Here is a 14,297-nt window from a genome sequence, read left to right as displayed (position 1 = left end):
TAGTTTTTTCTTTCACCAGGTGTTTTTATAACCTGAAGTGGAAAAAAATTACTTAAATCACTGCACATATGATCAGCAATGTGGCTTTACAATACAAATTAAATTGAAGAATCCTTCAAATGTTTTTACATGATAATTCAGGTGCGTTTTGGAGTGAACCTGCTCCAAAAAACTCCAAAAAAACCTTATTAAGTAGAAACTCTAAGGCTGTGTTCACACAGTGGAAATTTGGTGCATTTTTTCCTTGCAGTTTTTCTAGATAAAAAAAACCTGAAGAAATCCTGATGCCAGCAAAGTAAAAGAGAAACCTGAAGTATCATGAGCTCACTCTGAGTACTTTTGACTTGCGGATTTGTGCAGAAAATAATCTGCAGCATGTCAATTTTCTGTGCGTTTTTCACCATTGACTTCACTCAAATCAGTAAAAAATGCAGGGGGAAATCACAGGCAAAAATGTGCGTTTCTTTCAGCTGCCAAGAGATACCGAAATGGGGCAGAATTTTTACTCAACGTGTGCACATACCCTAAGGGTATGTGCACACGTAGATTTTTCCACACCTGTTTTGTGAAATCCGCAGGTAAAAAGCACTGTGTTTTACCTGCGGATTTACCACGGATTTTATGCGGTTTTTGTGCGGATTCCACCTGCGGTTTTACACCTGCGGATTCCTATTATGGAGCAGGTGTAAACCGCTGCGGAATCCGCACAAAGAATGAACATGCTGTGGAATAAACAACGTAGCGTTTCCGCATGTTTTTTTCTGCAGCATGTTCACTGCGGATTCTGTTTTCCATAGGTTTACATGGTACTGTAAACTCATGGAAAACAGCTGCGAATCTGCGGCATCAAAACCGCTGCGGATCCGCAACAAAATCCGCATCGTGTGCACATACCCTAAAAGTTTGTCGGATCAAAATCAGAAATGCAAGTATATGGGTGTGTGAAATCATCAGAGCCAAGCATTGCTTCACAGACTTTCCCATAGTACAAGGTAGAAAAAGTTGCCATGTACGAGAAATATGGATGACACTCAGGCCACAATGTGATCGGACATCTGAATAAGTCCTTAGGGTTTCTTAATAAGGATTGTGAAGTTTTTACTAAAGCAGCCCATTGACAGTGGCTGTGCACATACATGGACTATTTTACTACAAGACTTTGTGATATTTTTTTTACTGGTAACATTTATTTTCTACATTACGTAGCATGTAACGCCTAAGTGTTGTATTGTAAAGTGGCCATACAGAACATTCAGAAGATTGGATTACTGGTCTGATTGTCTTAATTTAAAGGTTAAAATTTACCTTCAGTGGATGTAAGTAGTTTTTCATTAGTTCTGTTGAATTTTCCAAGAAGCTTTAACTTACAGTCAGTATGTTTGTCATTTATTGCGGTGTCTAACCAGCGTTGGCATGGAAACAGGTATTTAATATCCGCCTTATCTGACTCCTGTATGGTGATTTGATCTAGATACCATCCAGCTCCGTAACCAACAGCATCGTGTCCAATATGTATGCCAGTCAGCATGCCCAGGTCCACAGCCTTTATTCTAAAGACGTTTACCTACAATAAATGAAAGATACAAACTTGGAATTAGGTCTATATTTAAAAGACAATCAACCCAAAAAATGGAAAAAGTATCTTAAGCTTAGGCGAAAAATTGACACAAATGCATGAGCTAATTTCTCAGAGTCCAATTCATATCCTATTCCTTGAGGCATGGCCTCAAAGTGCACCTTTAAAGTAATATTTTTAGCCCCTTAATGATGTAACCAATTTTTTTTCGCAATCATTTCTTTCTTCCTCTTTTTCCAAGAGCCATATCTTTTTTATTCTATTGTCGACATTCCCCCATCACAGGTTTTTTTTTTTGGAGGATGAGATATAGTTTTTAATTTTTTAAATCCTCCACTAATTTTACCACATATGAAATGGTGAAAAAAATGAAATTCTGCCTTTGTTGAGTTTTGATTTTATGGCATTCATTGTGAAGCAAAAGATTCCTGACAACAGGATTCTTGAGGACCACGGGGTCATAAGAATACCCTAACTTAGACCAGCTTCACACGTCCTTATATTTCCGGTACCAGTAAACACGATACCGGAGATGTCCGTGTGATACATCCGTGTGGCAGCCGTGTGCCACATCAGGACCACACGGACGGCCGCCGGGAAGCAGCGCTACAAAAGCACTGTTCCCCTGCATGTGGGGCTAAAGCTGACTGTCATCTGTTCTTCCCTGCTCGGCCGGCGAGCAGCACGAGCAGGGGAGAATGGAGGAAAGAAAAAAACGACGTGGGGTCCCTCTTATATTTATAAACCAACTAGGCAAAACTCACCAGTGCGGGCTGCTATTCTCAGGCTGGTAAGGGGCCATGGATATGGGCCCCCAGCCTAAAAAAAGCAGCCCGCAGCTGCTCAGAAAAGACACATCTATTAGATATGCCAATTCTGGAGCTTTGCCCGGTTCTCCCTACTTGCCCAGTAGCGGTGGCAAGTGGGTAATGAGGGGTTAATGTCACCTTCCTATTGTAAGGTGACATTAAGCCGGCATAGTAATGGAGAGCTGTGAATAAGACACCTTTCCTTTACTAATCCTATAGTTTTTAAAGGGTTAATCAAACACACCACACAGTTAGAAAAAACTCTTTTAATGAAATAAAACAATATACAAATTTTTTCCATCTTTATTAGTCTGCCATTCCAAACGAAGCCCTCATCTCCTGGAAAAAATGGCAAAATAATAGATCAACAATATACCCATACCTGTCCCGCGTACAGTCAGTCCCACGTAGTAATCCATATCTAGAGGAATGTACAGTTTACAACCGGGAGCGATGCTAATGCGTGTGCATGTGTGCAGAACGTTTGGCGGGCCGTGTATCCGGGTAAAGACAGTTGCACACGGACACACGGTCCATCAAAACACGCTGACATCTGCATAGGCCCATTCATTTGAATGGGTCTACGTGTGTCAGTGTCTCCGGTACGTGAGAAAAGTTTCACTACACGTACCGGAGGCACTGACGTGTGAAACCGGCCTTATACAGTTTCTATAATATTAGTGGCTGAAAAATATTTTGATTCGTCCATTTCTTAAACTTTAAAAAAAAAAATTATTCCATTAATAGAGCTATTTGAGAGCTTCCTTTTTGTGTACCACGCTTTAACTTTTATTGATCATTTTATAATGAATGTTTCAGGGTATGATGTGGCAATTAAAAAATGGTAGTTTTGGTGTTTCAGTTTTTTTTATCACCTTTACATTATGGGTTATTATTACCTTTTGGTGGATATAAATTTTATGAGCATGGAAATACCAAATAAGGTATTTTTATTTTATGTTACTTCCTTATTATTGGATAAGGAAAAGGGGATGAACCATAGTTTTATACGTTTAACAGCATTTTATTTTTATTTTCACTTAATATCTTAATCCCCATAGAGTACTTAAAGCTGCAATTGTTTGCTTGCTTGTTCTGCATATTGCCATACCACAGTATTACACTGTTATCTTATGAAAGCCAGTCTATTGTTGGGCTTCAAAGGAATATCAAGATAGTCCTGGGATCAGGATCGCCATCAAGGCATTACTGGACCGGACCCCCCTCTGCTCACTGGTCCCCAGGGGCAAGAGGATCCTGATGGGTCAGTAACTGAACGTGTGTCCACGTTCAGATAAAAACTATAGCCGCGTGGGTCTGCATGGCAATAATTAAAAGCCGCCAGCCAATCACCGGCCGGCAGCTGATATTGGCAGTACGTCGCCGGCGTATGACGTAATTGTCATGTGCCGGCTAGTCGGCGCTTCATATACATAGAGGAGACTACGTCGCTCGACCAAGGCCCATAAAGGAGAAAGTGTTTTTGTTTTGTTTTTTTACTTAAAGTGGTAAGCCACAATATCTGGGCAGATTAGGCAGGATCATGGGACACATAGGGCAGGATGGAGACAGATGGGGCAGGATGGAGACAGATGGGGCAGCTGCAGCATCATGGGACACATGTGGCAGGATGGAGACAGATGGGGCAGGATGGAGACAGATGGGGCAGGATGGAGACAGATGGGGCAGGATGGAGACAGATGGGGCAGCCGGAGCATCATGGGACACGTGGGGCAGGATGGAGACAGATGGGGCAGGATGGAGACAGATGGGGCAGGATGGAGACAGATGGGGCAGGATGGAGACAGATGGGGCAGCCGCAGCATCATGGGACTCATGGGGCAGGATGGAGACACATTGGACAGGATCATGGGACACATGGGGCCGGATCTTGGGACATGTGGGGCAGGATATCATTTGCTGATGATGTCATTTTATACCCTTTGTTTTGTCCTATCATCTTTGTACACATATGATTTTTTATGGGTAGCGCTGTTATAACATAGCAGATACCAAGATATTACGTATTATTTAACATGTGGTTCATTTTAAGGAAGATTTTGGAAATATGTACTGTGATGTGTCACCGTGATGACAAATGTGACTGACATTTTGGCATTTGTGTAAAGTGAATAGATTTCTGATAATACAGTAGCTACATTGGTAGGTACCATTTTACAGCCTTGTAGAGGTACTCGTCATCAGAAATAAACATTTTATTTGTGATATGAATTTAACAAAAAGCTGGAAACATTCGGCTCCATTTTAACTTGATTTGTGGAAATGAATGTTAAGTTATGTTTTGTAACTGCTCGGCTGCCTAGCTGTGGGCTCAGGAGCCACATATGTCTTTCAGCCTTTCTCCTTATTGCAACAGACATAGGATTAAAGGGTCAATCAGCCGAGAGGGAAACACTGATTAGTGTACAGTCTGTGTTATGAGTGAGCCTTTAATTGGGAGCTTGGCCCAAGAGTTAAGGTACTGTCACACTAGACGATATCGCTAGCGATCCGTGACGTTGCAGCGTCCTCGCTAGCGATATCGTCCAGTGTGACAGGCAGCAGCGATCAGGCCCCTGCTGTGCTGTCGCTGGTCGGGGAAGAAAGTCCAGAACTTTGTTTCGTCGCTGGACTCCCCGCAGACATCGCTGAATCGGCGTGTGTGACACCGATTCAGCGATGTCTTCGCTGGTAACCAGGGTAAACATCGGGTAACTAAGCGCAGGGCCGCGCTTAGTAACCCGATGTTTACCCTGGTTACCATCCTAAAAGCAAAAAAAAAACAAACGCTACATACTTACCTACCGCTGTCTGTCCTCAGCGCTCTGCTTCTCTGGTCTGGCTGTGAGCACAGCGGCCGGAAAGCAGAGCGGTGACGTCACCGCTCTGCTTTCCGGCTGCCCGGCGCTCACAGCCAGAGCAGAGAAGCAGAGCGCCGAGGACAGACAGCGGTAGGTAAGTATGTAGCGTTTGTTTTTTTTTGCTTTTAGGATGGTAACCAGGGTAAACATCGGGTTACTAAGCGCGGCCCTGCGCTTAGTTACCCGATGTTTACCCTGGTTACCGGGGACCTCGGGATCGTTAGTCGCTGGAGAGCGGTCTGTGTGACAGCTCTCCAGCGACCAAACAGCGACGCTGCAGCGATCCGGATCGTTGTCGGTATCGCTGCAGCGTTGCTAAGTGTGACGGTACCTTAACATTCATAGATGCTGATAAAGTAATATAAATGGAATGTATCCTCTGTATTATAGTCTAATAATTAAAACCGGATTGTGATGCATTGTGTTGTTTTTTTAATCTGTTTTATATTACCTATTTTATACACATGATTATAGGCTTCCATCTTGCCTGAGTTGCTACCAACAATATTTACATATAGGTTTTACAGCAGCTTCATGGATAACTGACCACAATAGTCAGAATCTGACTCATTAACATCTATAGAAGAGTTTTGCAGCCTGTGATCTGTGCAGAGGTCATTGTGCAGAGAGAGATAAGACATGTGCTGTAATCATCAAATACTATAAAAGGTGTAATCTTGTGTTATCTACTGTACAGTTAGGGCCAGAAATATTTGGACAGTGACACAATTTTCGCGAGTTGGGCTCTGCATGCCACCACATTGGATTTGAAATGAAACCTCTACAACAGAATTCAAGTGCAGATTGTAACGTTTAATTTGAAGGGTTGAACAAAAATATCTGATAGAAAATGTAGGAATTGTACACATTTCTTTACAAACACTCCACATTTTAGGAGGTCAAAAGTAATTGGACAAATAAACATAACCCAAACAAAATATTTTTATTTTCAATATTTTGTTGCAAATCCTTTGGAGGCAATCACTGCCTTAAGTCTGGAACCCATGGACATCACCAAATGCTGGGTTTCCTCCTTCTTAATGCTTTGCCAGGCCTTTACAGCCGCAGCCTTTAGGTCTTGCTTGTTTGTGGGTCTTTCCGTCTTAAGTCTGGATTTGAGCAAGTGAAATGCATGCTCAATTGGATTTAGATCTGGAGATTGACTTGGCCATTGCAGAATGTTCCACTTTTTGGCACTCATGAACTCCTGGGTAGCTTTGGCTGTATGCTTGGGGTCATTGTCCATCTGTACTATGAAGCGCCGTCCAATCAACTTTGCAGCATTTGGCTGAATCTGGGCTGAAAGTATATCCCGGTACACTTCAGAATTCATCCGGCTACTCTTGTCTGCTCTTATGTCATCAATAAACACAAGTGACCCAGTGCCATTGAAAGCCATGCATGCCCATGCCATCACGTTGCCTCCACCATGTTTTACAGAGGATGTGGTGTGCCTTGGATCATGTGCCGTTCCCTTTCTTCTCCAAACTTTTTTCTTCCCATCATTCTGATACAGGTTGATCTTTGTCTCATCTGTCCATAGAATACTTTTCCAGAACTGAGCTGGCTTCTTGAGGTGTTTTTCTGCAAATTTAACTCTGGCCTGTCTATTTTTGGTATTGATGAATGGTTTGCATCTAGATGTGAACCCTTTGTATTTACTGTCATGGAGTCTTCTCTTTACTGTTGACTTAGAGACAGATACACCTACTTCACTGAGAGTGTTCTGGACTTCAGTTGATGTTGTGAACGGGTTCTTCTTCACCAAATTAAGTATGCGGCGATCATCCACCACTGTTGTCATCCGTGGACGCCCAGGCCTTTTTGAGTTCCCAAGCTCACCAGTCAATTCCTTTTTTCTCAGAATGTACCCAACTGTTGATTTTGCTACTCCAAGCATGTCTGCTATCTCTCTGATGGATTTTTTCTTTTTTTTTCAGCCTCAGGATGTTCTGCTTCACCTCAATTGAGAGTTCCTTTGACCGCATGTTGTCTGCTCACAGCAACAGCTTCCAAATGCAAAACCACACACCTGGAATCCACCCCTGACCTTTTAACTACTTCATTGATTACAGGTTAACGAGGGAGGCGCCTTCAGAGTTAATTGCAGCCCTTAGAGTCCATTGTCCAATTACGTTTGGTCCCTTGAAAAAGAGGACGCTATGCATTACAGAGCTATGATTCCTAAACCCTTTCTCCGATTTGGATGTGGAAACTATCATATTGCAGCTGGGAGTGTGCACTTTCAGCCCATATTATATATATAATTGTATTTCTGAACATGTTTTTGTAAACAGCTAAAATAACAAAACTTGTGTCACTGTCCAAATATTTCTGGCCCTAACTGTATATATACTGTGTTACCTATCATTGCAATCCTGTCTGCAAAGATAATAAGTTGACTGCTGAAAAGGGATTTCTACAGAAAAAGATGTATAAAGGTACCGTCACACTCAGCGACGCTGCAGCGATATAGACAACGAGCCGACTTAAACTAGATCGCTGGAGCGTCGCTGTAGAGACGTCAAACACAGCAACTCCAGAACGATGCAGGAGCGATCCAGTGACGTAATGGCGATTCACTTCTCGTTCTCGCTGGTTGTTAGCTCCATGTAAAACATTGCTGGCGTCGTTGCTTTTGATGTCAAACATGACGATACACGCCGACCTGACGACAAAATAAAGTTCTGGACTTCTAGCTCCGACCAGCGATGGTACAGCGGGATCCAGATCGCTGCTGCGTGTCAAAAACAACGAGATCGTTATCCAGGACGCTGCAACGTCACGGATCATTGTCGTTCTCGTTGCAAAGTTGCTGAGTGTGAAGGTACCTTTAGTCTAAAATTAGTTAGCGTCCAGAACAAAAATGACATGATTTTTATAGATTGATAGATAGATATCTATGGGGAAAAAATAAGGTGTTTTTTTTAGATAACACCATCCTTTTAAAGAGGATTTCAACTTTGACACATGTACAGGTGCATCTCACAAAATTAGATTATCATCAAAAAGTTAATTTATTTTAGTTCTTCAATACAAAAAGTGAAACTCATATATTAGATAGTCATTAAAAACAGAGTGATCTATTTCAAGTGTTTATTTCTGTTAATGTTGATGATTGTGGCTTACAGCCAATGAAAACCCAATAGTTATTATCTCAGTAAATTACAATACTTTATAACACCAACTTGAAAAATTATTTCAATATCCAAAATGTTGGCCTACTGAAATGTATGTTCAGTAAATGCACGCAATACTTGGTCAGGGCTCCTTTTCCATCAATTACTGCATTAATGCGGCATGGCATGGAGGTGATCAGTCTGTGGCTCTGCTGAGGTGTTATGGAAGCCCAGGTTGCCTTGATAGCAGCCTTCAGGTCATCTGAAGTTTCCATCTCCAATAAGCTTGTTGGCAGAGTGAAGCATGAAGTGCTCTAAAATTTCCTGGTAGACAGCTGCGCTGACTTTGGTCTTGATAAAACACAGTGGACCTACACCAGCAGATGACATGGCTCCCCAAACCATCATTGATTGTGGATACTTCACACTTCATGCTTCCCTCTGCCAACAAGCTTTTTGGAGTTGGAAATGTAATTTTCTAGCAGGACTTGGCACCTGTCCACACTGCCAAAAGTACCAGTGCCTGGTTTAAAAACAACAGCATCACTGTGCTTGATTGGCCAGCAAACTCACCTGACCTTAACCCTATGGGGTATTGTAAAGAGGAAGATGAAAGACACCAGACCTCACAATGCAGACAAGTTGAAAGCTGCAATTAAAGCAACTTGGGCTTCCATAACATCTCAGCAGTGCCACAGGCTGATCACCTCCATACCACACCACATTGATGCAGTAATTGATGAAAAAGGAACCACAATCAAGTATTGAGTGCATTTACTAAATATATATTTAAGTAGGCCAACATTTCGGATTTCAAAATAATTTTTTTCAAACTGGTGTAATAAAGTATTCTAATTTACTGAGATAATGACTTTTGGGTTTTCATTGGCTGTAAACCATAATCATCAACATTAACAGAAATATACACATGAAATAGATCACTCTGTCTATAATGACTCTATATATAATATATGAGTTGTTCTCTTCTTGTATTGAAGTACTGAAATAAATTAACTTTTTAATGATATTTTAATTTTGTGAGATGCACCTGTATATGAACAAATCACTATACCCATGGATTTGGTCGTTTTCTAATTAATTGAATGCAAATTATAAGACTGCCATCACACTATATGAACAACAACAAGAAAAAAACAGTATAGGGTGCCAATAAAAAACAACCTTTATTTAGACATGACATTATTATGACATTAGACATTATTCAGACTTAAAAACCATAGTAGCATACATGGTAACTGCATTCCAAACGGGAGAAGCCCGGCAGTGGGGGACGCCATACACAGACTCTGTACCAACGTAAGTGCTTTGATTTACTTTACTATAGCCAGACTCATGCAAGGGAACAATATATCCCACAAATAGTATACGGTACTTAAGGCTTTTGTTATAATATTCCTAGTAAAGCACATAGAGGACTACAATCTGTGTAGTGGCTTCTCCCGTTTTGGAATGCAGTTACCATGTATGCTATTATGGTTTTTAATCATGTCTAAATAAATGTTGTTTTTTATTGGCAGCCTATACTGTTTTTTTCTTGATGTTGTTCATATAATATATCCAGTTCTTTGTGCCCTGTTACGTTTTATGGGTCTTGCTGTGTAGTTATGCCGTCACACTATCAGTATTTGGTCAGTATTTTACATCAGTATTTGTAAGCCAAAACCAGGAGTGGAACAAATAGAGGAAAAGTATAATAGAAACATATGCACCACTTCTGCATTTATCACCAACTCCTGGTTTTGGCTTACAAATACTGATGTAAAATACTTACCAAATACTGATAGCGTGACAGCAGCCTAAGTGTAACATTTATTTGGATTCAGTATTTTTTAAAAATATATCCTGACACCTGATGCTTAATGCCCGATCCACGCACAGTATGTTTCTGACCCTGGCTGTATGATTTAGACCATGAATATTTTACTCTGAAATGCTGCGGCATTTCATAGAAAAGTGCAATTTTAGCTGGAGACTGAACGCAGAGGAGACTAGTTGGACAGATGGATCCCTGGCGGTTTCTCCTTACCCTCTCTCCTTAAGTGACTGGTCTCTTTCTGTGTGTATATAGAAACAAACCTGTCAGTCATTGGCAAAAGGCGGGGAGAAGCCATTGGGGATCCACCTGTTCGACTAGTTTCCTGTGCACCTCGGTCCCCAGTGGCTTTTAAAGTATGTTTTTCTATAAATCAAATGTATATGGCTGCAATCATAGAGCCTGATACATGCTGCCAAAATGTCAGGTTCCTTGTTCTACAAAATATGGCTCTGCATCATTCTTAAATGTGTGAATGTGGGTTTTCATCTGAAATAAGTTTGGAGTGTCCTGATCTACAGTCATCTCACTGATACCATGTGAGAGGCAGCGCCAGGGCGTGCCCTGGCCTCCCGCCACATATAAACAATGTCCCTTTCCTTGCGTACCTTCTGCTGCACCCTCTGCACCATCAGGGTCCCATTGGACTGTCTGAGGTTCTGCTGCTGGTGTTGTTGTGCCCAAAGAGACAGAGTCCAATTCAAACTTTAAGCGAAGAACTTTACTGGGTTCCAATCGCAGCACATCCACCTCTGTTATAGCATCAACACTGAGTACGACATCGTTCACATCCTTTCCTTTTCCTATGTCTTCACTTATTCCTCCTAGGGTTTCCCTGGAATGTACCAACCCGTTTGTTACTGCAGCATCCTCGCTGTTCAGCATGACTACTCTTCGTCTGTTTCGCCCCAGACAGCTCATCTGCCCACATAGAAAGCTGCCACATCTTGAAGCGACCTGCGCCTTTATCCTGCTGCAATTCTTTAATTGCTGACCCACTGGCACTGGATGGCTGGGCCCTTTTCTTCAAACGTTTCGGAGCTGCTGCACTGTCCCGGGCTCTTAAGCCCTCCGGGACGCCTGGGACTCCTCTAAGCTGTCCCAGCTCCATGTCTACACTGACTCTAAACAGGAAATACTCCTCGCTTACCCACAGCAGACTCCTCCTATTAGTTAATTATATACACTACTGTGCCCCATCTAGTGTTCCACTTGAGGTATTGCACTTTTCCTAAAATAAAGTAATATACATTGTCCAGCAGCACATAAAATGGCATATCAAATACGGCCACATAGCAGCAAACATGAACATAACAGCAATTTCAACCATATAGAACATTCACATATTACAATGAAAACGGATCGATTCTTAAAGGGGTAGGTGCGAGTCCTCAGAGCCCCTTACAACCACACACAACAGGGCCCTGTTTGACATTAGCTTTTACCCATGATGCTAAACTTGACATCAAACATACATACCTTTCCCTTGTCAAATATTGTAGGTAATGCTTTTGTTATCAACTGTCTTTTGCTTGAATCTCCATTTTCTCCAAATATTATAATAAAAACATCTGCATCTGTACTAGATGCAGGGAAATCTCCTGTCCTGATGTAAACTGAATAAGTCACTTCTACAAATAGACAAAGATAGAATATGAGCTTAGTTCTAGAAATATTATCAAAACCTATAAAGTTGTCACATTCCAAAAAACACCTCAGATTATGAAATACATATTTTTAGTTTTCAACATGGCTCTCATGAAACAAGCGAGCTGTCAGCTCAAAGACTGTGGAAGATATAAGCTGTCCTGCTCAGTCTTGATCAAATACCAACCATTAATGGGGTCGTTCAGGAATTTATTGGCAAGATACCGCATATACTTTTTTGTATGGTAACCTGCTGTATTCGGTTTTTCCCCTGAAGTTTGTGATGGATACTTAACCCATTTTACACTTTCATTTTTTCCTCCTGTGCTTCCAAAAGCATTGAAATTGAAAAAAGGTGCAATTTCTCAGTTTTTCTTTTCTATGGAGGGGGTTATTTACCATGTTCACTATATGGTAAAACTGACCTGGCAATATCATTCTCCAAGTCAGTACGAGTATGCAGTGTAAGGTAGCAGCTGGACAGGCTGTGGATGTGAGGTATGTGTCCCTGAGGTGCCAAGCCTCTGTGATGTAGGACCATGAGAACCAGATTATTTTCCATTTTTGTTCTGTTATACCTTTTCGCACCTGGAAGAGGCTGGTTAAATTTATTAAACCAGATGGTGGATGAACATTTAATAACCCACCTGTTTGTTTTAAATCGACAAACTGAATCCTGGTTGTGAACCAGTGTCTGCAATAGAGCTGATCCTCAGTCCCAGAGGACATGTGATTACTTGCCTGGTAACTGCATGCCCTAGGACAAGGCAGCCATAGCAGTGCAAGGGCAGCCTACAACCATGGAGGAGCTGATTAAACAGCTGGCACAGGAGAAAATCTGCAGCAGCAGCAAGCTCAGCAGGAGACCAACAAGCTTTTGATACAATAATTCCATCTATAGCAGCTGTAACAAGGTGGCACGGGTAGTAGTTGTGGGCGAGCCTCTTAAGTCACAGTCAGTGAGTACCCCGGCCCCTTGCACATAAAACGACAGGTGAAGTTCCAGTCCTGCAGTGCAGTCAGTTACCTTCAGCTCACAGTCACTTAGGATGCAGGGGATGAAATCTCAGGAAAACAGCAAAGTTCTGCTCCAATGGCAAAACTTTACTGAACACGGTGCAAATAAGACAATGCTTCTTGCTCTTTCCCTGTGGTAAATAAACTGTAGGACAGCAGCTCCTGTCCTGGTTCCGAGCCCTGTATTTCTCCTGGGCTTGATCTCGCTGAGCCAGTTTTCGTCCACACTGCACCATCAATCATCAATCTAGGGCAGCTGTTATCCCCATGACCGGGGAATCCTCTGTTCTCATTGTGGTGCATGTCCTGTCCTGGGCAAAGTGCCGTCTGTCTTAAGAGCAGGATGTGCCTTCCATAAGTCCAGAGGCTTTGCACCTTCCCTCTTTTAACTCTTCTCAACAATTTTTAAATCTATATTGCCTAAGCTTGCGCATAAGAAACACAGCACATTACAGTATTCACAATATAAGAACAGGCATAACAAACACAGCACATGACACATTACACATTAATACACAACATATCAATATACAACATTAGTGAGCCATCAGGGTGCCGCATGGGCTCGGTGTGTAGGAGAGAGAAGGCAACTAAGGGTCTCCGCCACCTCCTTATACAGCCACTAACATAGCTGCAGCAATGACAGTAGCATGAACTCATGACGCTCCTGGCAGAGGCCGTCCGTGTCAGAGAAGCTGCATTGCCTCAAGGCTGAAGTGATAAGGCAGGTGGAGTTGCTTTAAATAATAAGTGTCTCCCAGCCATTGTCACATGCAACCTAAGCACAGTTCAAGGGGATGTGCGTGTTATTGGAGAAAGTGCAGGATGGGGGCCATGGTGGTGAGTGAGTAAGCACGCTGCTACTCTCCTCTGGCAGGAATGCTGGCACTACAAGGGGCTTTGCAAATATTACTCCAGGGTATGACATCGAGGCATTCCTGGCCATGGTTGAGAGAGTGGTGGACCATGAGAGAGTGCCACCAAAGCAGTGGAAATAATCAGTCCCATGCTGTTTTCTGTGGGAGATATCATGCCCCTGGCCAAATAGCCACCCAGTGTCCCATTAATTCAGAGTCAATAGACTGCAGCAAAGGCCGGTGTTGCATCTATTTTGCCTAGCCCACCTGTAGCATGGCTCCTCAGCCTTGCGAGGATCCTCAGGCCATCTCAGTGTCTGTAAACAGGATGAGAGTGATTGGACTTTTGAACTCAGAAAGTTTGTGCGTGTTTGTGTATCCATGAGGATGCTAATGTGGCCCAGGTGGATGTAAAAATGGACTGTGGACCGCCTCACAGGAAGTGGGAGTCATGAAGGACTTTTCATACCCCATAATCATTGGATGGGACTTTGTATTGTTCAGGGACTTGTGGGGGAAAGCAACGACCCCTGGTTGCTCGGTCCAAAACCAGATCACCCCTAAAGAAACCTTATTG

The 14,297-nt window shown here is 42.4% G+C and overlaps 1 protein-coding gene across 1 annotated transcript in view; it reads right to left on the bottom strand.

Annotated features, from left to right (window-relative positions):
* The window catches only part of LOC138642825 (lipoxygenase homology domain-containing protein 1-like), a 302,432-nt gene that overhangs the window by 146,589 nt on the left and 141,546 nt on the right, over window positions 1-14,297 (bottom strand). The window contains exons 13-14 of the mRNA XM_069731356.1: window positions 11,679-11,830; window positions 1,306-1,564 (exon numbers count right to left, since the gene is read on the bottom strand). Of these exons, the coding sequence (XP_069587457.1) occupies window positions 1,306-1,564; window positions 11,679-11,830 (411 nt within the window). The remainder of the gene's footprint in view (window positions 1-1,305; window positions 1,565-11,678; window positions 11,831-14,297) is intronic.

The sequence above is a fragment of the Ranitomeya imitator genome, chromosome 6, assembly GCF_032444005.1.
Source record: "Ranitomeya imitator isolate aRanImi1 chromosome 6, aRanImi1.pri, whole genome shotgun sequence".
Lineage (NCBI taxonomy): Eukaryota > Metazoa > Chordata > Amphibia > Anura > Dendrobatidae > Ranitomeya > Ranitomeya imitator.
The sequence above is the reverse complement of the archived record's forward strand: the minus strand, read 5'-3'. Positions and strand labels throughout refer to the sequence as shown.